This window comes from Pteronotus mesoamericanus, unplaced genomic scaffold (assembly GCF_021234165.1).
Source record: "Pteronotus mesoamericanus isolate MK-2021 breed Mesoamerican mustached bat unplaced genomic scaffold, CSHL_Meso_final contig_68, whole genome shotgun sequence".
Lineage (NCBI taxonomy): Eukaryota > Metazoa > Chordata > Mammalia > Chiroptera > Mormoopidae > Pteronotus > Pteronotus mesoamericanus.
In genome coordinates, this window is record NW_026555234.1 from 24,194,210 (window position 1) to 24,219,946 (window position 25,737).

General features: G+C 34.6%; 1 protein-coding gene across 5 annotated transcripts in view; it reads right to left on the reverse strand.

Moving 5' to 3' along the window:
• The window catches only part of SMIM14 (small integral membrane protein 14), a 64,474-nt gene that overhangs the window by 28,688 nt on the left and 10,049 nt on the right, over positions 1 to 25,737 (reverse strand). For 4 of the 5 annotated variants that reach the window (XM_054582065.1, XM_054582066.1, XM_054582064.1 and 1 more), the window contains one exon: positions 10,599 to 10,708. In XM_054582065.1, coding sequence (XP_054438040.1) covers positions 10,599 to 10,673 — 75 coding nt within the window. In that variant the 5' untranslated portion in view covers positions 10,674 to 10,708. Of the gene's footprint in view, positions 1 to 10,598; positions 10,709 to 22,634; positions 22,801 to 25,737 lie in introns of all 5 variants that reach the window. The other variant, XM_054582068.1, reaches the window with a different exon arrangement.

Below are 25,737 nucleotides of genomic sequence, written 5' to 3' on the forward strand. Positions count from 1 at the left end.
AGATTAAAGGCTGTGTAGCAACATAGAAAATGCTAAATATTATTAAATATTGTTATTATATATACACAGCATAGTATCCAAATATATACTTGTTAAAAAGACCTGGGAACATGCACACTGAAGTCACCTAGGGAAGTAGGGAATAAGCCAAATTTAAAGAAGTGACAGAGTTTATTCTTACTTTTAATGTATGGGTTGTTTTTAAAAAAAAAAAAACAACACACAGTCATGTATTGTTTATATCAATACTTGTGCTATACAAAAACTAAGATAAGTAAATAGCAAATTTACTAGTAGTAGACATATTTGCTATATCAGACATTTGCTGGGTAGAAAGGTTTCTTAAGAAACTTTTTCACAGAATAAAAATAAAATTTAATTTAAAACAGAAAAAGAAACTTACTAGGCCCACATTGTTTTTGCAGGTAAAAGTCAACAAGCTCTTAACTCATTTAAGTACAGTAAACATTAGTCACAATTTACAGGGCCTACGAGCCATATAGAGGAGTCTGACCAGGGATCTCCCAGATCACATGCTTATAGTACTTTAATACGGAATCAAATTTAAGTAAATTAAAGATGTAGAAGTTTCCATTACACTGTTTAGATTAGAACTGAAATACAGAGCTCAAAAAACAAACAAAAAAGGATTATCTGCATTCCAAATCTTAGGTTACAACATGGAACAGGAAAAACAAAGCCTAATTCAAGTTCACATTTCTAAATCCATCTGTTCTCTCTTTCTGGAATTCCTGTCATTATAGAAGAAACTATACCAAGAGACAGCCAATCAAGGAAAACAGGAGGAGAAGAGGTAATGGCAAGGGAGCAGAAAAGGGAAGCCAGAATAATCCTGCAAATGGCTGAAATGGGGGTGGAAAAAAAAAAAGTTCCTATCCAGGCAGTTTTTATGGTTGTAAGGAAATTAGTTGTTTAAAACAAAACAAAATGAAACTAGATACAGTAATTATAAATACCTCTTTTTTAAAAAAGAATACTAGCTTCAGAGGGGGCACAAAAATACTAGACAACATAAAAGAATGACTTATTATTAGATTATGGTTTTGTGTTGCCATCTTTCTACATATGGAGTAGTCTATAACATCACTAAATATCCTTATTTATCACTGGGCATATTCCCATATTAGGTCAAGTTAATAAAACAATTATAAGTAACATGATAAAGATATCTAATTTTAATTGAAAACTTACTATATTTTCCTATCTACCTCTTTGAGTCCTATTAGGTAGTATATAAAGCTCTAACTATAATTCAACAAAAAGTACTTGTGTTCATGCAAATACTGCATGCATCACTTAAATGTGGAATTAAAAAAAATCAAACTCAAAAACAAATAAAATGAAGCTCTAACTGGAGTATGAGACTAGGATAGAAAAATATCAGGGAAAAGTTAGATAATCTCTCCAATTTTAATGTTTCTGAACATTCCTGACACAAACAGAAACATACATGCACCTGGCAAAATACAAGTCCATTCATTAAGAACAGTCTAACAATTGTGTAACTCAATAATGTAATTAAATCATAGGAAGGAGACATGCCAAGAGCATAAGTAAAGCTCTGTCAAGAGCACCCCAAAACGGGCATTCTTTGTACCACTGTGTTATCAACCTTAAACTTTAACACTGTTTACAATGTATCCTTTTAAAACACTTCTGTAATAATACAGTCAGAGATAGAGCGATTTACATTAAAGTCCATATTACAGATAGACAATGAAATGAATTAAGATCAGATTTATATTCTTTGTACTGGTACAGCTTAGCAGTTAAATAATCAAAACATACATAAGTACTGATGAGGCAGTATTAACGAGTTTGAATTGCTATTGTATCATTAAGCCTTGGGAGACAGACAAATTTTTTGTGTGTGTGTATGTGTTTTGCATTCTGATGAGAAAAAATTCCATCAGTTTAGAAATCAAAGATGATGAAAGGAGAAAATAAAGTCTTATTAGAATTACTGAAAAGTAAACATCATAGAATATAGTATTTTCTTTTCAAATCATGCAACAGTACATTAAAAAATTTTATTCTCCAGTGGAAACATCTGTAATTACAAATTTTTGTATATAACTGTACTGCTTTTAATACTTTTGAAGATGCTTACAAAGTTTTAGTTTTAAATTTAAACTTAAAATTATTTTTAAATTCATAAATTTAAAATTATTTTAAAATAGATAATGCATTCACACAATTTTAAAATATAAAACTACAGTGAAGTCTCTCCTGCTGCTTTCTCCTAGCCCTCTAGCGCCCCCTAGAGTTCACGTACAGGGCTTTTTAAGGTGCCTGAAGGACATAACACACAGTGGAGCAGAGCACAGCCTAAAGAAACAGGGCAGAGCCTGGAGCTCAGGTGTCAGGGTTGAACGTCCCCTACCACCCTCTAGTCAGTTCCAGCACCTGGGAAAAGTGCCTTAACCTCTGTCATCTCAGTTTCCTCATGTGTGAAAGGAAAGCCTACATCAGACACTTTCTATGGGCTTAAAATAGTGCCTTGACTCCCTTAATACTCTCCTGATGTTATTGAGTCTGAGGTATATCCCTTGGAACCTCTTCTATGCATTTACAAACATATACTGACATGCATACCCCTCTCTCTAACCTGCAAAGGCATCTTATGGCTTCACTAGCATTTATCAGGTATTTCTAAAACGCTTCTTCTTGTATTTCTAGTAGGTTTTGCATCCTCTGTTGTTCAGGACATAAAGTTTTTATCTTGTTGATGGATTCTTCTCTTTCTTTTTTTTTGGCGGGGGGGGGATGTCAATTCCTGAATTCCATTTAATTGTTTTGGCTTTGAGTTATATTTTGTCTGAGATTTAGAGTATCACATTCTTTGGGGACAGCTTTTCCCAACTGCTTTATCATTTATCTAAGATATTTTGTTCTCAGTGTCTCCCTCATAAACATCACTTAGAAACTCCAATTTGTCTCTTCTAATACAGCAGTATAACCTATTTCATCTTCTCTTCTAATGTAGCTGTGCGCCCAATCACATCATGGTCCTCTTAGTTTCTTCAACTAATTTGCCTGTTTTTTCTGTTCACATTTATCAATAAAGGACTAGGTGAGTGAGCAATTAGGGTATACCAACAGATTCCCTCATCAAGGAAGCATGCAGGCAGGTTAGAGAACCTCTTAGTGCTCAAAGCAGGGAAGACTTCCTTCTAAGGCTTTATGTGTAGTACATTTCATCCTTGGAACAGGCATTCTCTCTTTTCCTTCCTACTTTACATCCACTGTAGAGGTTTGGGGTGAAAGCCCTCCCCATCAATATCTTTCACTGTTCTTAGAAAGCAGTAATCCTGGCTTTAGCCTAGATAGCAAAGGCCACGGCCAGTGACCTTATATTCCATAAAGGGGAAAAAACGTACACCAGATCCAGTTTTCCAAAAGATTCACACCTCCTGTTTGTACTGCCTAACTTGGAAGGTTTTTCCTTTCTGCTGTTTTAATTTTTACTACTTATTCATGTACACAATTTAAACACTTCTGTAAGTTTCTCCCCCCAAAAAAGCAGTTGCTCTTTCCCTCTTACCTATTTCCCCCTCCATAGAGGAGACTTTTAACTTTAAGCTGCTTATTTTAGTATTTACTTCCATGATTTCATATATATACACATACATATATGCATTGTGCTAGTTCTTGATTTTTCAGTGTTAAGTGGTATCTATTGACTCATCAATATAAAGTATGGAGACCAAGTTCTCTCTTTTCCTGACCCCACTGCACATGTACACACTTCCTATCTCTTAATAATAGTTATTTCATAAATTTATTTGGTTCAATAATCAGTTTTAACATTATTATGACCATGTAAATGCTCTTCATAGTTGAGCCATATAGTACACTTTTTTTTTTATTATTGATTTTAGAGGGGAAAGAAGGGAGAAAGAGAGGGAGAGAAACACCAATGTGAGAAAGAAACATCAACTGGTTGCTTCTTGTAGAGGACCCCTCGACCAGGACTGAACCCACAACCTATGCATGTGCTCTGCCCAGGAATCAAACCTACAAACTTTCATTTACAGGACAATACTCCAACCAACTGAGCCACACTGGCCAGGGACTTTTTCTTTTCTCTACTATGTCTGTGTTTTCTTAAAGCTAATAATTTTCTTTTGTTTTTTCAAATACTTGGTTTTATGACTTTTCACAACTCGTTTTCAGTTCTCTAAATCACAAGATATCTAGACTCATCAGGTATTGTACCAATTCATCTCTTTGAAAAACTCTATCCTAGAGCCTAATGACACCCTCCCAACTAAACCAGCTGTCTTGCAGTCCTGGAGCACAGCTATCACCATGGGACCGCCACTCAACACTGTCCTGGAAATTACCCTTGCCTCTCTCGTGACCTGAATCTCTGGCTTTTAATACTCCAAATCTTAGTCTTATTTCTTGATTTATGTCTTCATTTTGATGAAAAAACAGTTCATTGTTTAGCAACTATCTAAGAAAGGATACATGAAATAAATTTTTGAAGAACAATTATTGAAGACCTCCTACTTGACTGACTGGTTGGATATAGAATGCTGACTTGGTAGTAATTTCCCTTCCAAATTTGCCAATGCCTTCCAGTTTTGCTGTTGTAAAGTTTAAAATCCTTAAACTCTTGATCTTTTGTATATGACCTGTATTTTCCAGGAACAGCAAGAAGGTCGGAATTGTTAAGAGTACAGGGAGCAAAGGGAAAGAGTGGGGTAAAGGGGGGCAAATTACGTAAGACAAGCACGTAACTTTTGTGTTTTCACTTTGAGCGCTATGGGTAGCTACTGCAGGATTTTGGGTAAGAGGATCATTACTTGACTAATCAAAAATAGATCACTTCGGCTGCTGTAGTAAGACTACTTGAGGGATGTGGGGCATGGCAAGAGGAGACCTATAGGAGGCTAACATCAATAACTCAGGCAAAAGATGATTATAGATTAGATCAGGATGTTGCACTGGAGGTATGAGAAATGACTGGATGCTGGATATGTTTCAAGCTAAAAGGATCTGTTTTTGCATTAGTTGTGGGGTTGAAGGAACAGAAGGAAAGATACCTAAAAGAAGTTCAGCTACGCACAACTCAAGTGTAAGATTGTCTACTAGTTACCCAAATGCAGATGCTGCATCATCATCAAGTATACAAAAGTCTGGAATTGAGGAGTATCAGCATTGTGACTGGACTAGTTTTGCTTCGTGACTTTGGCTCTTATTTCGGCACTTGGCCCTCCCTCTGATCTTAGTCATTGTCCCTGCCAGGTTCTCCAAGATGAGCCACATAATATCCTTTTAATATGTCCTCTTCTCCTTAAATCAGCCAGAACTTTTTTACTTATAATGAAGAACCTCAACTAATAGCACTACTAAATCAGGAAACAAGTTAGTTTTAAATTGTGAATGACTTCATTAAAATGGAAAGGAACTAATGATAAAATCTTAACTGCTCCTAAGCTGAATATACCCCTTGGTAAAGGCCATAAATTTCCAAAGAATAGGCAAAATTAAACTGTAGCCCAGCATATAGCTAATGATCTAACTATAAACAATCATTAAATTCCTCATGTTAACCCAAGTTTCTATGTGCTATTGGCATTTTAAATCTTTAGGAATCAATAATACTCTAACTTATAAGGAAACCTGATCATGAGGACAAAAGTAACAAAAATTCCAAATTAGTACTTGAAATTAATGAGATGTTACTCTATTACGAGGATGAATTAACTCCACACTTTTAGAAAAATGGGAATAAACCTCTGTTCTGTCATCATACTATAAGATGACATTATTAAATCTAACAGTTTCTGAGCACATAGGCATCTAAATTCTGATAGTTATGACTAACAGAGAAAAATTATGCCCTCAAATAAACTGTTTTTAAAGTATAGGCTAGGCAGTTAAGAGTTTCACAGTGTAATAACAGAACAGGTAGTGATAAAAAAGGTCCTCTGAAATATAAGAGTAAAAACAAATGGACGTATGACAAGTAGAGAAACCTGGTATACTATAAAAAAGTACAGATTACATTTAAATTAAAAAATTGATATTTTTATTAAACAATCTTTTTCTGATTATACGATTACCAAATAAAATACAGGGAACCATAAGAGAGAATTCTCACCCCAAATTCTATAATCCAGAAAACCATGGTATTTTAATATACCATATTTTGCCATGTATAGTGTGCACCCATGTTTTGGGCCCAAACTTTAAGGGAAAAAAAATCCTTCATTTTAATTTTTTAATTCAATATTTTATTTATTTATATTTAGATAATTTTATATTATAAAGGAATTTTAGCATTTTTAATGTATTACTGTACAAGAAATTTTACGCAACAAATAATTACAAAACACAATAGATACAAGGTATTTCAGGCCCTTCCCATGTAAAATGTGCATCCTTATTTTTCCCTCAAAAATTTGGCCAAAAAAGTACACATTATACACAGCAAAATACAGTATTTTCTTTTCTATGCACATAAATATGATATGTGTGTATATATACACAAAAGCAAGACCATACTAAATGCCATTTTTATATCTTGTATTTTTCATTTCATATTATGTAAGCATTTCCCTCATGTTACTGAATATTCTTAAAGGACATAATTATTTTAAACATCTGTATAAGATTCCATCATATGAATGTGCCATGGTATAATCATAGCCTACTGGTGGGCATTTAGGCTGTTTATAACTTTTTACTACTATGAATGCTACAGTAAACAGTATTATACATAAAACTAATAAATTTCTGAATTTAGAGACACTATTTCAAAAGACACTTTTTCAGTACAAGTGTTTGGAAATAGCTTAAATATCAAGAATAGATACGGTCCAATAACGCTGCTTGATTATGAATTTAAATAAAAGAAAAATATACATGCTATAAAAATTATAAGGCACACACTCAAGGGGGGGACTTGGTGAGCACAAAAGCCCCCCCTGAAGCAAGTCCTGCTCCACAGGGTCAACGCCTATACAGCAGCTCCTCTGCTACAGTTGTAGCCAGTCCTCACAGCCCATCAGCCTGGGGGTCAATTCCTCCCAGTGACACCAAGAGCAATCAAGGCTCAACTACAATAGGACAGTGCACACAGCTCACATAGGGGCACACCTAGAGCACCCAGCTCTGATAACTGGGATGGCTGCACTACTGGGCCCTACAGGACACCTAGTGCACAAAGGCACTCTACTAAGTCCAGAAGATACACCAGCTCTACCCAATACACAGAAACAAACATAGGGAAGCAGCCAAAATGTAGAGACAAAGAAACAGGTCCCAAATGAAAGAACAGAGCAAAACTCCAGGAACAAATAAAAATAAAATGGAGGCAGGCAAACTATCAGATACCAACTTCAAAACAATGCTATAAGAATGCTCAAGGAACTTAGAACTTCAACAGCATGAAAAATGACATAGAAATCATAAAAAAGAACCAGTCAGAAATGAAGGATATAGCCCTGGCTGATGAGGCTCAGTGGACTGAGTGCTGGCCTGTGAATCAAGGGGTCACCAGTTCAATTCCCAGTCAGGGCACATGCCTAGGTTGCAGGCCAGGTCCCCAGTATGGGGGTGCATCTCCAGTAGGGGGTGTGTGAGGCAACCACACATTAATGTTTCCTTCCCTCTCTTTCTCCCTCCTTTCCCCCTTCTCTAAAAAATAAATGAAATATTTTTTAAAAAAGAAATGAATTATACACAACCTGAAAAAATACATTACAGGGAATCAACAGTAGAGTACATGAAGCTGAGAATCAAATTAGCTATTTGGAATACAGGAAAGCAAAAACAACCAATCAGAACAGAAAAAAAAAAAAGCTAAAAAAGTAAAGGTAGTGTAAGATGCCTCTGGAACAACTTCAAGCATACTGACATTTTTATCATGGGGGTGCCAAAAGGAGAAAAAAGAGAGCAAGAAATTGGAAACCTATGCAAAAAAAAAATGCTAGAAAACTTCCCAAACCTGGTAAAGGAAATAGACACAAAAATTCAGGAAGCAGAGTCCCACCAAATGAGACGCAAAGAGGCCCACATCAAGACACATCATAATTAAAATGAAAGAGGTTAAAGACAGAGAGAGAATCTTAAAAGCAGCATGAGAAAAGCAGTTAGTTACCTACAAGGGAGCTCCCATAAGACTGTCAGATGATTTCTCAAAAGAAACTTTGCAGCCAGAAGGGAGTGGTGAGAAATATTCAACATGATGAAAAGCAGGGACCTAAAGCCAAGATTGCTCTACCCAGTAAAGATATCATTTAGAATGGAAGGGCAGATAAAGAGCTTCCCAGACAAGAAAAAGCTAAAGGAGTCCATCACCACCAAACAAGTATCATATGACATATTAAAGAGTCTTCTTTGATCAGAAAAAAAGACTTAAAAAAGTGAACAATAAAATGGCAATTAATATCTATCTATCAACAATTGAATTTAAAAAGAAATAAACAAACAAGCAGAACAGAAACAGACTCGTAGATACAAAGAACATTTTGATGGTGGCCAGATGGGAGAGGGATTGGAGGGATGGGTGAAAAAGGTGAAGGGATTAGGAAGTACATATTAGTTTTTATAGAATAGTCATGGGGGTATAAAATACAGCATAGGGAATATAGTCAATAATATTCTAATAACTATGTATGGTATCAGATGGGTACAAAATTTATTGGCATGATCACTTACTGAGTTATACAATGTCTTATCACTGGTATATACAACTGAAATTAATATGATACTGCATGTCAACTGTAATTGAAAAATAAAAAATAAAAAAATTATAAAGCACAATTCAATTCAAACAAATATCTATCAAACCTGATCAGCAAGTTTCCTTAATCAAATGAATTTCTCCTCCCTTCTAGAATCTTCAATACTGCTATTGGCACATTTATACAGGAGTGGATCACTTATCAGTAATTTATTATGAAAATATCTGGCATAGATTACAAAACTGTGGACTCTTTAAGGATTCTTAGTCTATTTTCACATAATAACAAAGTACAAAACTGTGGACTCTTTAAGGATTCTTAGTCTATTTTCACATAATAACAAAGTACTTCAAATCAGGATTGCTATAAATAATATTCCATCAGCATGAATTATTGTGCCCATTAATAAATGGCTTTCTTGACAATCTACTAAAGAGAACTGAAATATACAGGAAATCATAAAAAGTAGGGCTTAGTTTTAGCCATCTTTAACAAAGTAGCAGAGCTAAGAGAAAACAGGCATGTTACTATGTTAAAAATAAAAATACCACACTAATAAAAGAGTTAGTAATCCTTATTAAAAACTGATCTGGGAAAATTTACTATAGTTAAATGATAAGTCTATTTTTTGTTCCTAATATCACAGTAATTTGAAAAACTTTTTGCTGTATGTTTGAATTTAGGTATAAAAAATATCAGCTCTTATTCATGGACAAAACCAAAGGGGAAGGACTGAGGGAGAGAGAGGGGAGAGGGAGCAAGGGAAAGTGGTGGGGGAAGGCAGAGACAAATGTATTTGAAAAAATAAATTAATTAAAAATTTAAAAAAGAAAGAAAGAAAGAAGCTAAAAGTTAAAAAAAATCAGCTCTTTAACTTCATGAATAAACAGGAGAAATATATTTTAAATATTCTTTCCTTGGACCTATCTATTTTTACATCAAATTACTCCACTATGTTTCTGTACCTCCAAAAGTCTGATTTAATTTTAAATTCTTAGTGTATTGCTTTCCCTCTAAGGCATTCTTAAGGATCATAAGTCCTGGTATATGCTGATTCTAAAGTATATGTTACATACAAGAAATAGACTTCTGATCATTACATATAGACACCGAGTCAGCACAAAGCTTTTTTATTAATTGCCATCGATTCAAACATTTGAACAAATGTTTGGACCTGCCTTTATTAACTGGCCAATGGTAATACACCCCATACAAAAAGTATTCTAAAACAACAACAAAATGTTGTTATAATGTATAATAGTAATATACTTTATTGTTAATAATGGTGAAATTTCTACTTTCGTACATAAAAAGTATAAAGTATAATGCATAGACAGCCCCATATTTAATGCTTAGAGACAAGGAAAGTCTTACAAATGGCATAATTCAAATCTTACTACTATCCAAAAGTCTGGTGAACGTTCAGAAATCTACTTCCATTATATGGATTCTCAAATGCTTTGTATAAGATTTTTAATGTCATGCCATTTGGAGGAGGAGGATTTGAACCATATCATAACAGAAACTGACTTCATAGCAATTTATCAGGCAAACAAGCTCCATATACCTAATGAACATATGCATTAATACAGAATAAAAAAAGGCTGTACATGAATGTGTACCCACCCATGATGGGGAATTTAACCAACATGAATCTAACATAAATAAAAATAGAAATTTGTTTTAATCCCTAATAAGATAATTGCTGGCAAGCATTTCAACTATTATGACTTAAACCACTGTGGAATTTCTATTATAAAATAATTTTAGTGACCATCAGATGAAAATCTTCCAATAACCAACAATTTCAAAAAGAAGGAAAAACAGTACAGAGGCAGTACAGTTTAGTTCTGATTAGGACTGTCCTGTTCATCTCACCAGATTGATCAGCCTTCTCATCGCATGCTCGTGAGAGCAAACACATTCACAGGGATCGAATCCACCTTCTGCCATGATTACCCAGCTTGATTTAACTTGTCTGTTTAAATCTAGGAGGAAGGAGAAAATATTATAAGACTACCATTCAGAATTACACTTTCTCTTGAGCTATGAAAATTTCATATATTGCACAATTAATGCATAATAGTTCTAATTTAGTTATTAATGATCTATAGCTACGAATTTGCTAATCTTTTATGTATGATGAATCTATACAAATGATCATTTACCCCTTCTGCCATTAGACTGAGTTCCTGTAAATGCCAGTCTTTAGAAGTTCTGTATTGCCTATACCTGAGAAGATGATGACGCTAGAGACCAACTCTGCTTAATTACTTAATTCTTTAATTTTCTTAGCTCCATGTATTGCTATGGATTGAATGTCTGTCCCCTCCCCCCCCCCCCCCCCAAATTCACATGTTGAAGCCTTACTCCCCAATGTGATAGTATTTGGAGGTGAGGTTTTTGGTAGGTAATTAGGTCATGAGAGTGGAGCCCTCATGATTAGTGCCTTTAAAGAAGAGACATGAGAGAAATGATCTCTTTTCTCTACTACGTGAAGGTACAGCAAGAGGGCATCTGTCTACAAACCAGGGAGAGGGCCCTTCACCAGACAATAAATCTGCTGGCACCAAATCATGGACCTCCCAGACTCCAGAACTCTGAGAAATAAATGCTGTTTAAGCCACCCAGTCTGTGGTATTTTGCTTAGCAGCCCAAGTTGACTAAGACAACTTTGCAGCTTTTATCCTTCCAAGAAAGCCCTCTGAAAGAAAAAAAAAAAAGAGTTACCTAAATTGATATCCAGTTTTTTTTTGGAGGAGGAGGGCATAAATTAACATTAATTAACATGACAATGACCAGAAAACAGCTGGGGAGATTTTAAAATATATGAGTAACAAGTTAGAGGCCAAGATGGAGTACTACTGATATATAAGATAGAATAGGACAGATCAATGGAACAATTCATCAATTAACTTAAAGGAATTTAGTTCATTCATTCATTTAAAAAAATTGCCCTGGCTGGTGTGGCTCAGTGGATTGAGTGCTGACCTGCGATCCAAAGGGTCGCTGGTTTGATTCCCAGTTAGGGCACATGCCTAGGTTGTAGGCCAGGTCCCCCAGTAGGTGGTGCACAAGAGGCAACCACACATTGATGTTTCTCTCCCTCTCTTCTTCCTTTCCCCTCTCTCCAAAAATAAATAAAATCTTAAAAAAAATATTTAGCACCTGTGCTAGGCATCATGAGAAATATAAAAGTGAGCAAATACTATAATAGTCCTTACTTAACAGTGTTCTCATTCTAATGGTGAAGATAGATACTAATCTAAATATTTTTAAAATTATAAATACAAACTTGTGAATGCTATAAAATGTAAATGAACCAAAAGGCTGCAAAGACAACCCACAGAATGAGAGAAAATATTCGCAATCATGTATCTCGTAAAAATTTAATATCCAGAATATTTAAAGAACCCCTCTAACTCAGTAACAACCCAATAACAACCCAAATTTGAAATGGGCAAAGGACTTGAATAGACATTTCTCCAAAGATACACATATGGCCAATAAACATGAAAATAGTGCTCAATGTTTTTAATCATTAGAGAAATACAAATCAAAACCGCAATGAAGTACCACTTCACACCTATTAGAATGACTGTAATTTAAAAAATGGAAACAAGCGATGCGGAGAAATTAGAACCCTTCTATATCGCTGGCAGGAATGTTAAAATGGTGTAGCCTCTCTGGAAAGTTTGATGGTTCTTCAAAAAGTTAAACATGTAATTATCAATAACCCAGCAATCCCACTTACAGGTATATACCCTAAAGACTTAAAAACAGAGACTCAAACAGACACTGTATGCTAAATGTTCTTAATAGCCAAAAGGTGGAAACAACCCACATATCCATCAATGGGTAAACGGATAAACAAAATGTAGTATATACATACAATGGCGTATTATTCAGCCATAAAAAGGAATGAAGTTCCGATACACAGATGAACCTTGAAAACATTATGCTAAGTAAAGTAAGTCAGACACAAATGAATAAAGAGTGTATGGTTCCACTTATATGAAGTATCTACAGGCCCTGGCCAAGTAGCTCAGTTGGTTAGAGTATCTTCCCCTTATGGCAAGGTTGCAGGTTTGATCCCTGGTCAAGGTACACACAAGAATCAACCAATGAACACATAAACAAATCGATGTCTGTCTCTCCCTTCCTCTCTCTCTCTAAAATCAATTTTTTCTTAAAGAAATATCTACAGTGGGCAAATTCATATAGGCAGAAAGTAGAATGGTGACTGCCAGAGGCTGTGGGAGAAGAAAATGAGTTACTGCTTAATAAGCACAGACTTTCTGTTTGGGGTGATAAAAAAAAATTTTGAAAATAGACCTGAATGATAGTTGCACAACACTGTAAATGTAATTAATGCCACTAAATTGTATACTTTAAAAAATGGTTTAAAATGGCAAAAGTTATTGTTATTAATTTACCACATTTATAAAACTACTCTGGTTCTGCAGAACTGGGGGCCTTGGGGAGAAAGGGGGAGTGACTGCTAACTGATACAGGCTTTCTTTTGGGGTGATGAAAACGTCCTAAAATTGACTATGGGGTCACACAACTCCATGAACATACTAAAAATTACTGCATTGTATACTGTATCTCAATAAAGCTGTTTGTTTGTTTAAGAAAAAATGGTGCCTAGAAAGCATCTAGAGGTTCTAAACTTATATAGGGAGTCAGGGAAGAATTTACTCAAAAAGTTAACTCAGGGCTGAAAAGGGAAGGGTGCACTGAACACAATAGGGCAAGGTGGAGCAGCAGGTGTGCGGATGAGGGTCTCAAGGGCATTCGAGCCCAGGAAGGGGAAGCAGTGTAAAGACCCTGCAGTGAGTAAGAGTGTGGCATGATGAAGGAACTGAGAGGAAGCCACAAAGTGCTGGAATCCAGACAGCAAGATCAGCAGTCTGAAATGAGACCAGAGAGATGAAGGAGCCAGCCACCCAGGTCAAGATTAGGTCTTCACCCAAAGAGCAGTGTGAATCCCATAAAGGGTTTCACGCTGGTGTTTTAAAAAGATCACCCAGACTGCACCATGGAAAACTGATGGGAAGAGAAAGTTAGAGTTGATACAGGGAGCTCAGTCAAATGCTCTTTCGGTAGGTCAGCAACAATGGTTCATTACAGAAATACATTGGTTAGATGACAACACATAAAAATCATTGGGGGAAAGACAAATTATTCCATAAATGGTGTTGAGAACAGCTGGCTCCCTACCCTCATTCTTTACACCAAAACAAATTCTAGAACCGTAAGTGATTTAACTTTTTAAAAATGAAGTCACACATACAAATAGTCAACTACAACAATGAAACAGAATAATGTTCACAAACTGACCCATGATTTACCTAAAATTTAGAATATGACAAAGCCCTGGCCAGGTAGTTCAGTTGGTTAGAGCGTTGTCCTGATAGGCCAAGGTTGCAGGTCTGATCCCCAGTTAGCACACATACAAGAAGCGACCAATGAATGCATAAATAAGAACAACAAATTAATGTGGTGTTTTTTCCTCTCTCTCTCCCCTTCCGCTCTAAAATCAATAGATAAAAATTTTAAAATAAGAATATGATAAAGACATGATTTCAAACCACAGACTATTTAATAAATGGCAGGATAATTGTCTATTTTTTTAACTGAAGTATAATATACTCATAAAGGACTGGAACTTAATAAGTGGTTAACTCTGGGGAAAAGAATATAATTTTAGGAACAGACTTTAATTTTGTCCATTTTTAAACATTTCTTATAATGAATATGTAAATGTATTAAGACTTTTAATATAGGAAAAATTAGCTTAAAAAAGTCACCAATGCATAACTGTAAGACAATGGGATACATCTAGAAAAACATATATCCAAAACATAATAAAGAGGATCAGTAATTTTGACAGCTAAAAATAATAAAGGTTTCTATAAACCAACAATATACTGTGAAATTAAAAAAACAAAAGAACTAGGGGAAACCCTTGCAACACAGGGACTCAAACAGGGACTTAATTTACAGAGAACTTGAAAACTTAGTATGAAAATGGCAACTTAATAGAAAAATGAGCAAAGGTCAGGTGTACAAGGAAATTTATAGCCAATAAGCAAATATAAAATGGAAGGAGTGGAAGTCAAAATATCTCTTTCATCTATCTGGTTAAAAATTAATTTATCCAATTAATTTGGATATCCATATCCAAACAAGCATGCAAAATTTCTGTATAAGGATGCTCCCTGCAATATTTTTTATAGGAGCAAAAGAGTAATGCAATGTGTTCATCCATGTGGTTCTGATTAAATAAATGTAATGTAAGTACATCCTTTACAGCTCTTGAAAACAACAGGGCAGACTTCTTTGTGATGACTTGGGGAAATACCAAGTTATACTGAGGTGAAATCAAGTTGTAGAACCATCAGGGCAGCCTACTTCCCATCTAGTATCTTCCAAGATCTGCTTGCCTGAACTAAGGGGAGGTGAGGATTGAAAGGGTAAGTGGAGTTGCAGGCAGCCTAAGCTGAAAAGCCTAACTCTCTAACTCTCCAGAAGTAGGAAACAACAAACATAAACTCTACTTCCTAGTTTTGGCTGAGGCCACTCTGTGTCCACACCTTACTTTGAAAACTGATTAGCCTCCATGTTAGAGAACTGACTATACATATCCAACACAGAAAACCCTGAAAGTAAATATAATCCACCCTTATACGTAAATAAATTATCTTGAAAGCCTAGTTCTCAACTGTCTTTCCATAAGGGAAAAAAGGGCTCAGACTGTGGCGGTTCTCTGGCTACAAGCAAGAGTCCACTTACAAATACTGGTCCTTCCTTCCTCCCTATCTGTGCCTCACTGAGCCAAGAAAATGTCAGTTGAAATTAAAAGATATTTTACTAAGATTTTTAAAAATAAAATTCAAATACTAAAATACCTAACCAGTTCTGGAGTCTCTAAATACAGAAATGCTATGAAAGTACAGCAGGTCCTCCAATAACACTGTTGTGTTCTAATGTTGATGAGAGAAAAAAAAAAGATTCCCAGTAGGGGCCACTGTTTGTGTGGAGCACGCACATTCTCCCCATGTGTGCACAGGTTCTCCGGGTACTCTGATTGCCTCCTATGCAAGCATGCGTGCGTGCGTGCGTGTGTGTGTGTGTGTGTGTGTGTGTGTGTCCCTGAGATGGAAGGGTGACTTGCCCTTGCACCCTGAGCTGCCAGGAGAGGCTCGAGCCATCTGCTAGCCCAAAGTGGAGTAAGTGGGGTGGAAAATAAAATTATTTTACTTGTTTTAAACCATCTTTCTTAAATGTCTGTATGGCTCACATTTCAATGTCTAATGTTAGAAATGTTTGGGTCTTTATACTCATATAGCTGTTTGATGATGTTTTTGTGACAAGAAATACAACATAGGAAGTTAACTCTTATTAATATCAGAATTGGCTTCTTTATTCATCGTTTCACTTTTTCTTTTTTTTTTTGGAAAGTCAGTTTCCAAGAACCTATCGACATTAAGTGAGGACTTACTCTACTAGAAAACTGACTTTTATAAAGAGTGGTTTGTTTGTATAACCCATTTAAAAAAAAAAAAAAAAAAAGCTTCTTACGGGCTGGAACCTATCTTAGTCATCACATTGTAAATACCTCCCTCATTGAGTAAGCCACAGCAATGAATAAATATTGAATTTTACAAAGGTTTATTTTCCCTGTACCTATATATGCCAGGAGCACATAAATCAACTAGGATTTTAAAGAATATATCAGTTTTAATTAGCCTCTCCAGTAAAATGAGAAAATATATTTATAATAGGACATTCAAAACAGTGCTATGCCTCTGTGGAACTTTCTTTATGTAAACTTGACCTGTTTTAAGTACTACTCAGTTTTCAGTTAATAGTTTCCACTTAAAAGTACTATGTTGGCCAAAAAGTCTGTTTTATTTTTCTCTGTAAAATAAAAGACACATTTTTCATTTTCACCAATAACTGTATTAATTGGATTCTTTGAGTGCGTTGGCTCTCTTCCACTATTGGCTCCTGACAGGTAGAGGCCAGGGGCGCTGCTAAACATCTTCCAATGCATAAGACAGCCCCACAACGAAGAATTATTTGGTGAAAATGTCAATAGTCCCAAGAAATTACACAAACCACTTTTGACATGTTCAATCAGTCATAGCACCTTCTCCATACACTACACAAATATTTTTTCACAGTTGACTTTTTACTTTTCTTGAAATAATAAAGCATAATACGCCGAAAATGTATATCTTCTTCCATCTTCAGTATTAAAATGGCTGCACAAAAATTCACCCATTTTGATACTGTTTTCTTAATGCACACTGATATGTCAGCTGTCATAATACAATCTAACAAAATTGCTTTGAATGAAGTTAAAGACAATTAAGCACTACTAGAGCCATTGTATGGAAAAAATGTAATGGATTTTTTGGCCAAACTGATGCTTGTTTTAGAAAGAAAAAAAAATAGAGTGGAAACAGTTCTCTTTTGGCTGGGATCTCAGAACAAATGTCAATGCACAGCAGCAGCTAAGCACTAGAGCAAAAAACTGAACTATTCCCACCCCACATTTAAATCCCCTGGTGTCCGGAGACATGAGAAGCTGCCCTATCCTGCACAAGACAGTAGTTACTCAATCAGAAGTCTGATAAATCAGCCTAGAAGAGGCCTCGGACAGAATGTAATTTAAAACAATGCTTTGCTTTTCATGTTTCAGAGAAGTTGTTCACCTCCCCAACATATATCCCTAATGTGAGAACAATGTTAAATAATATCAAAGGCATGGGCTTGACCCTTGAAGACAATCAGTTTTATTGTTACTGGTTACAAAAGGCATAAATCATAAACATATGAACCATGCACTGAAAAAAATCATAAAACCCTGAAGAGAAGGGTGAGAAGTAAATATGGGTGTAGATGAAAAAGATGAAATAAAATGGCCACAAGCTGATAATTATTCAAGTTGGGTGATAGGTATTGGTAGTTCCTACATAATTTTACTTTTTGAAAATCTCCATAAGCATTTAATTTATATATGAGTATTTTCCTATTATAATTAATTTTGTGATAGCATTCTGACTCTGGGCCTAAATTAAGCAACAGTTTATAGATGACTTTTTATGCAGCATAAATGACAAAACAAATGCATACATTTAAATCTCTCAAACCATCCACTCCTACCCAGGTCTGAAAACAGAAGAGGAGTAAAATAACGCACTCTGTATGTTGAGAGGGCAAATACAATTCCCTATGTCCCTCAAGTCCGGGTAATTTTCTCCATCCACAACTAACAAACCTTTGCTGGTAGTGTTCAGCTATAGTAAGTCAGTTGAGTCATCCTGTTTCTATATGTACTGAGAGAATTTTCCAGGGCTATAAACCACTTTATTGTATTAAGGTTAGAACCTTAAACACTCCAGCTCATGCTGGGTGGGTTTAATTTACCTTGTATCACTGTTGGGGAGTCAAATTTAATTGCCTGGTTATAACTGCAGAAAAGGTGAAAATGTAGACACTGTAGGTTTACTACAGTGTGTCTTCTAGAATTATGCCATGGAACTACATGCTTATATATAGAATTGATTCCTTGGGAAATAAAATTTCTTCGACTGGTTCTTAATTAGGCCAAACTCTCTTAGTAAGAAATAGTAAAACAGCAAAGTTATCAGTGATACACATTTTTATCAGATCACTTGATATCAGTGCTATCTCCAAAAGTACACTGAGTAAAATTAGAAATGTCAACCTTTCCACTCCTCTCCCCCCAGTTCTCCTCCCTTTCCCCAAAGGTACCATAGTTAACAGTCTGGTGTGAATAATTCCAGGTATTTTTATACATAATTACACTCTCAGAAATATATACATACACATGTATCATTTTGGTGGGTTTCATGAGATTATATTGTACCTGTTCTGCAACCTGCTTTTCCCTAACATAAAAAGCCTCAGAGACCTTCAATTCATAAAGCTCTACCTCATTCTTTTTAATATTCCAAAATATGAACATACAATTTTAGCATCCCTTTAGTAGAAATTACTTAAGGCCTTTCTAAATTTTTGTTAATATTGCAACAAAAGTCTTTGTGCACAGCCCTGACTGGTATAGCTCAGTGGGTTCGGTGTCCTCCCATAAACCAAAAGGTTGCCAGTTCAATTCCAGTCAGGGCATATGCCTGGAGTGCAGGCCAGGTCCCCAGGTTGGAGCCTGTAAGAGGCCACCAATCAAGGTTTCTCTCTCTCTTTCTCCCTCCCCTCCTCTCTCTAAAAATAAATAAAATCTTTTTTTAAAAAAAGTCTCTGTGCCCATATTTCTGTAGGACAGAGTACAAAAAAATTAAATCTCTAGGTCTAAAGGTAGTCACTGAAAGCCTTTACCAATTTTAGTTCTATAAATAGCACATAGTACAAATTGCAAATTGCATAACATAGTGATTACATACTATTGCTATCACTAATGGTGCAATTACACATGGATACACTCAATTTAAAACATTTTTTGCCAGGATGTCAGGACCAAAAAATGTATTTCATTGGCTTTATTTCCTAATAATGAGACTGTGCAGCTTTTCAAGTTTATTTACATTTATATTTCTTATTTTTCAAACTTTTTGTTTCATTGATTTTCAGAGTTCTTTATATTATTGCGTATTAATCTATTGTTATATCATAATAAGATCAAAAACTTTTTTATAGGTTATTTGCTTCCCTTCCTTCTGAGTGGCACAAAAACCAGATTAATAAGGGGTCTATTTTCACACATTTTTCTAATTAACTATCTTCTCAGACTATTAGCAATAAAATTACAAATCACAGGAAAAAATAAATCTAAATACCAATACAGCACGTGAAAACAACAATCAATGATAATATGAAATATTATTTGGAAAGTGTTTTCATTTTCTTTAATGTTTTTTAACATACCGATTTCTTCTAAGGACACACATGAAGAGAAAAAAATGTCTTCCAAGCCATTAAAGATTTAGGGATTTAAGTTTGTGTGTGTGAGAGAGTTCACTTTGGTTCCTTTTACAGAAGAAAATATTTGATATGGGATATATGCTTTTAAGAAGCTATTCTAAACGTCTTTTCTAAAAAACGGTATATTTTTTAAGTACCTAGGGGTAATAAGAAGTCCCAAAATATGTCAGCATAGATTTCAAGATTATAAAAGTAATTTTCAAATTTTTGTAATGCATTTCAAAATAGTAAATATTGTTAGAGTGATTTTATCACAAAATTCTTGGGAGAATCAGTCATGAATTTTTCAAGCAAATAATTCAATCACATGATAGATTAACCCACAATAGTTCTCACTACATAAACTACCATTACATAAAGATGCCCTTACTTGTTTATTTCTTGCTTTACCAATGGTTAGCAAATTTCCTTCCAGCAGGTAAATGTAACAGAAGCAAGAAAAAATTTTAAAGAATACAATAGGAGTAAGAACAATATGGTCATAAGATCTGAATAAAAGACAAAACCCTGAAGATAATTAAAAATGAAGGACTAGTAAGCAAAATGTAAATAAATCTCTTACGTGTCTAAGAGACAGAAGAGTTGAAATAGCTGAGAGTCTATAAAATTTTTTGAAATAAGTAAAGCCCAAGAAGAAAAATAATACCCAAAAGAGGAACTATAGCTAATTAACAAACATTTTTTAAAGGTCACTTTAAGTCATCTAATACATGAAAATTAAAGTGTGACCCTTCACCTAAAAACAAAACAAAGTAAAATGAAAAGTTTCATCATACATTACTAATTCTACAGGTAATGCTAAAACCCTTCTGAAATATAATTTTTAACAACTATAAAAATGTTGATATCAATGTGTGTTATTTGTGGCTTGCTAAAATACTCCCAAGACAAGGAACGGGGCAAATCTTCCTTACAGAATTCCAAATATTAGTAGGTTTCTCTACCTCTAGGAGGTTGAAGCTTAACCCTCCCCCAACCCTGAATGTGTAGTAGACTTATGGACTCATTTCTAAAGGACAGAATACAGAAAAAGAAGCTAACTTTACACTGGAGAAACCTAGCAAACACTACCCTAACCAAAAGAATGAGGTGAATATCATTAGTGATGTTGTGTTAATATCATGTGCCCTTTGATACGATGTAATAAGAAGGGCACTTCACCTCTGTAGTATTCTTCCCAAAAACCGTAACACCAAGTCAAATCATGAGAAAAGCTAGTATACCCAAATTGAGGGGAATTCTACAAAATATCTAGCCAATAGGCCTCCAAACTGTCAAGGACATCAAAAACAATGAAAGCCTATAAAATTATCACGGACCACAGGAGACAAAGCACACTAACACTACTTCCAGGTGATCCTAGGAAAGTCCTTGTACATGATAAAAAGAGGTAGACTATTACTGACATTTTACTTACATTAATAATACTGGGTAATGTGCCATTAATTTCACAACCATCCGTTGTTCTCCAAAAACTTTTGGAGACTGTCCTCCCTGTAATTCTACTAAGAGGCTTATAAATTAATTTCGATTTGAGGCAGAGCTAGGCATTTCTGTCCTTCCACATGCAAGCGTTCAATACCTTTACATTTTATGACTTGGAGTCTTTGGCCCCTGCTGCTCCAGCTCCATTGTGATCCCAACATAAGCTGAATGCATGATTTGGAAAAGTCCTTTCTTTTTTTTCTTTTTTTTTTTAATTTTTTACTGTATTTTTTCCCATTACCATTTAGACACCTTCTACCCCAGCTCCCCCAACTTTTCCACTCTTTTTAAACAAATCCTGCCTGATATCCTATCAAAATATAACAAAACATCAGCTTATCCTTTACACACCTCAGATCCAGTCCTTACTAAGAAAAAAAGAAAAGCAATCAGTTCTAAGAACCCAAAATTTGATTTGTCAACTTCACTCCTCCTTTATTTTGAATATTGAAGATATGAACCCTTATTTAACCTTCCTACTTTTTTGCCAATCTCTAGTTTCCTCTCTTCTTCAGTAAAGGTTAGTTCCCTGCTCCTGCTTCCAAAAGCAGTATTACTAAGAAATTCATTTTCCTCACAAGCAATGAGTCACAGTTCCAGCATGTTCAATGTGAAATTCTTGTGATTAAGAGGAAAAATATATGTAGAATTACTATATGCCCAAAATGTAAACCTATGTAAGAATTACTCTACATTAAAATGATTACACTGGTTCTGCTGAAGGTGAACAGATGATGTTTTCTCCTTGTTTTCCTAGTTGTCTATATATTTTACTTTATGAATCAAATAATATACAGGGTGGGGCAAAAGTGGGTTTACAGTTGTGAATACATGAAAGTTCATTTTTGTATTATTATTTATCATTATTTCCATACAAACTGCAAATCTATTTCTGCCCTACTCGTATTTACATATGGGCATGTAAATTTGTCACATATGTAAACATTTACATACATATGTAAATAAAAGATTCTACCCCAAGTAAATACTAAAGGTTGATGCCAAAACTTCCACACACAAATAACTGAGAGATAAATTTTGATGCTTGCAAATTGTCTAAAACATGAAGGATTAAGTATTTAAAAATAATTTAGAATTGGTTGCCTCTGGAAAGGGGCTAGAGCACGAAAGTAAAAAACATTTCATTGTACAACACCATTTGTGTCTAAACTATTCACAAAATATTAACTTTTAAAAAAATTATTTATTTTTAGAGAAAGGGAGGGAAAGAAACATCAATTTGTGGCTGCCGCTCATGCAACGCCCCTCTAGGGACCTGGCCTGCAGCCCAGGCATGTGCCCTAACTGGGAATCAAACAGGCAAAGGCAACCCTTTGGTTCGCGCTCAAGCCACTGAGCCATGCCAGCCAGGGCACAAAGTATTAACTTTTTTTTTTTGAGAGAGAAAAAGGGAGGGAAAGAGACAGAGAAAGATCGATTTGCTGTTCCACTTACTTATGCATGCATTGGTTCACTATTTTAGGGGCCTGATTGGGGATTGAACCCACAATCTTGGTATATGGGAATGATGCTCCAACCAATTGAACTACCCAGCAATGGCCAAAATATCAACTTTTCATAACAACAACCTTCTTTTAAAGTAGGCTTCTTGTTTTTCCCCCTACCAGAAGGGAAAAATAATTACATTTCAATTTTCTCCTCAACAGACTATCCTAAACTGTGTTAAACTTCTATCTGTCCCCCTGTCCTCACTGAATTTGTTGGCTCACGTTAATATATGATAAAAAAATATTCTAATATCTATAAATAAATGTGCTACAAAATGAACCAAATCCCATAATCAATAAGAAGCAACCAAATATAAACAGATCATATAACAGATACTTCTAAAGTCAGCCTTTACCCTTAATATGAGGTAATCATTCTTTGCAAAGTCAATTATCAAAGTGTACCTTTCTCCTATTCACCCTCTGCTGGAAGCTTTAATAGTTAAGAGAATCAAACTATGGAAACAACAGTGTACATACTACCAATTATTAATGTTGGTATAATGGTTTGTCAAATTGAGTTTAAAATAAAGGCAAATGGTAATATATATCTTAAAATTCATTGTAAAAACAACATAAAACAGAAGAAAACAAGGTAACAGACAAGGACTTGAGTTTTGTTTCAGGTGTTTTTCCAAGGTGCATCCAGAAATCAAAGATATATGGGTACACACTAAAGCTGGGATGGCAAACAAAAAAAAGAAAAGGTGAAGAGAGAAGAGGAAAAAGAGATAATAAGTATTACAACCCAGTAAATAAGAAATGAATTCTTTCTAGAATTTTCTGAACATGCCAGACCTAAAATGTATTTATTTATATTTGTATATCAAAATTTGACTCACAAATAAGAAAGCAATCAGGATTTCAATAAATGGTCCTAGGAAAATCTGCTAGAAATTGAAAAGGAGGAAGATCTAGCAGCAATTCTAGAAGACAATTTAGGTGAATATTTACTTGACCTTTGTGGAGAAGTTTCTTAAGGATATAAACAATGAAAATATCAACAAATTTCTAACGTAAGTCTGTGTATACAAAAAAAAAATCCCAAAATAAGAGCAAAAGACTAAAGAGAAAAAAACACATTTCACTAATACAGTTGACAAAGGTATCTTAATAACATACAGCATATGCAAACAGAGTATTAAATACATTAGACACTGGATTTAAGATTACAAACTACAATAACTTTTATGACAATACAAATCCAGAAGGTAAAATATGTTCATACCCTCTGAATAATTTATGGAACAATCAAGAACTTTGAATAGTGACTGGATTAAATGACATTTAGCAAGTACTAATTTTTTTAAATATAATTAATATAACTAATGTTTAAAAATGTAAAAATGTTAATGATCACATCTAAAGAGTCCTTAACTTTGAAAAATCCCACTAAGTATTTTTAATATTAAAGAGATACAATGCCTTGGATCGAGTTGAAAATAATCCTGCAAAGGGGGAGATCTAGACAGAATAGAACAACCATTAGTTGAGTAACTGTTGAAGCCAGTCAATGGGTATGTAGGAGTTCATTATACTATTCTACCTTTTAGCATAAAAAATTTCAAACATACCTGTTATTTTAAAATGTTTTTATGGAAAAACAGAACAAAAACTCACTGCCTCCCCCCAATAAAAAGACAACAACACAGGGCTCTTCTTGAGAAGGCAGGGATAACCAGGGCTGATTTAAGGTCAGAGGATGACTATCTCTCTATCATGATTTTGAGAAGGTGATTTACAATGAAATGACCTGTTCAAGTAGCCTGCCAAATCTTTACAGTAATCAAGAACAATATCAAAATTTTTTCCATTTAAAAAAATAAAAATAAAAGCCCACAGCAAGAGCAAAATACAGTAACAATTTAGAATGCATGTAATTTGTTTTTACAGGACAGAAAACAGAGATGCTGGCCAATGAAATGGGGAACTCAAAAGAAGCATCTGTCTAAAAAGCATCAATTGTATTATTTAGAGCTCCAAAGTTATAAAACCAAGGAAGTGAATCATATGCTGGAACTGCTCCCCAGGACATTCAGGGAGCTCACAATTGAGTTTATGCACTACTCTGTTTTTACCTTATCCCCAATTATATCACAGGGGTAATTATTCACTCTAAAAATGTTTTCTAGAAATAACTTTCTGACCCCAACTTTTTACATAGTGGCCAATTTAGAAAACTGACCAATGAAATGAGCAGGGATATCCCAAAATTCTGGCTACCTTTCATATTAAACAGGGAAAACAAAATATCTATCAATTCCAGTATTACCATACTATTATAGTATACACTAATGTCTATACTTGGGATTACTTTTATCAGATCACCCAACATCTCAATGTAATAAGGTGATCAAATTCACTCATATACAATATTTTGCAACATATTCATTTGTTTTATTCTTTTATCAGAAATGAATCTCAAACATAGCCATACTTTATAATAGTTTATATTTGCCTGTAGCTTTATTACTTTCACATCCTACTAACTACCCTTCTAAGAAAATAAAAGCAGGAAAATCATCTCTGTTTTAAAATGAGGAAAATAGACTCAAATAAGCTAGCAATTTGACCATGGTAACACATCTGGTATGAGACAGACCATGGACAGGAAGTAACAGTGTAAATTCCTGATCAGGACTCATTCCACATTGGTCACATGTGACCAACCATGCTAGTTACATCTGTTTCACCCTTACAAAGAAAACTTAGAGCATACAGAAATTAGAAAACTATCAATTGACTTCCTATTGCTACTAATAACATACTTTTCTCTTAAACTACATTTTCATCTCTGATGGGAAGTGGGCAAGAATACAGATTCAAATCAATCAATCATTATCTGTTAAAAACTGCACTAAAGCTACACATAGAAGTTAAAGACATTTTAAATATTTAAATGTTGAAATAAATCCCATATATACCCTAAATATCATAATTCTATGTGACTAAGAATTCTCTGTATTATTACATTTTTTTAAAAATTCAAAGAGCCAAGCCATCATAGTTAGATTTCTTGTAATATTCCCTACATTGATCCAATAAGGTGA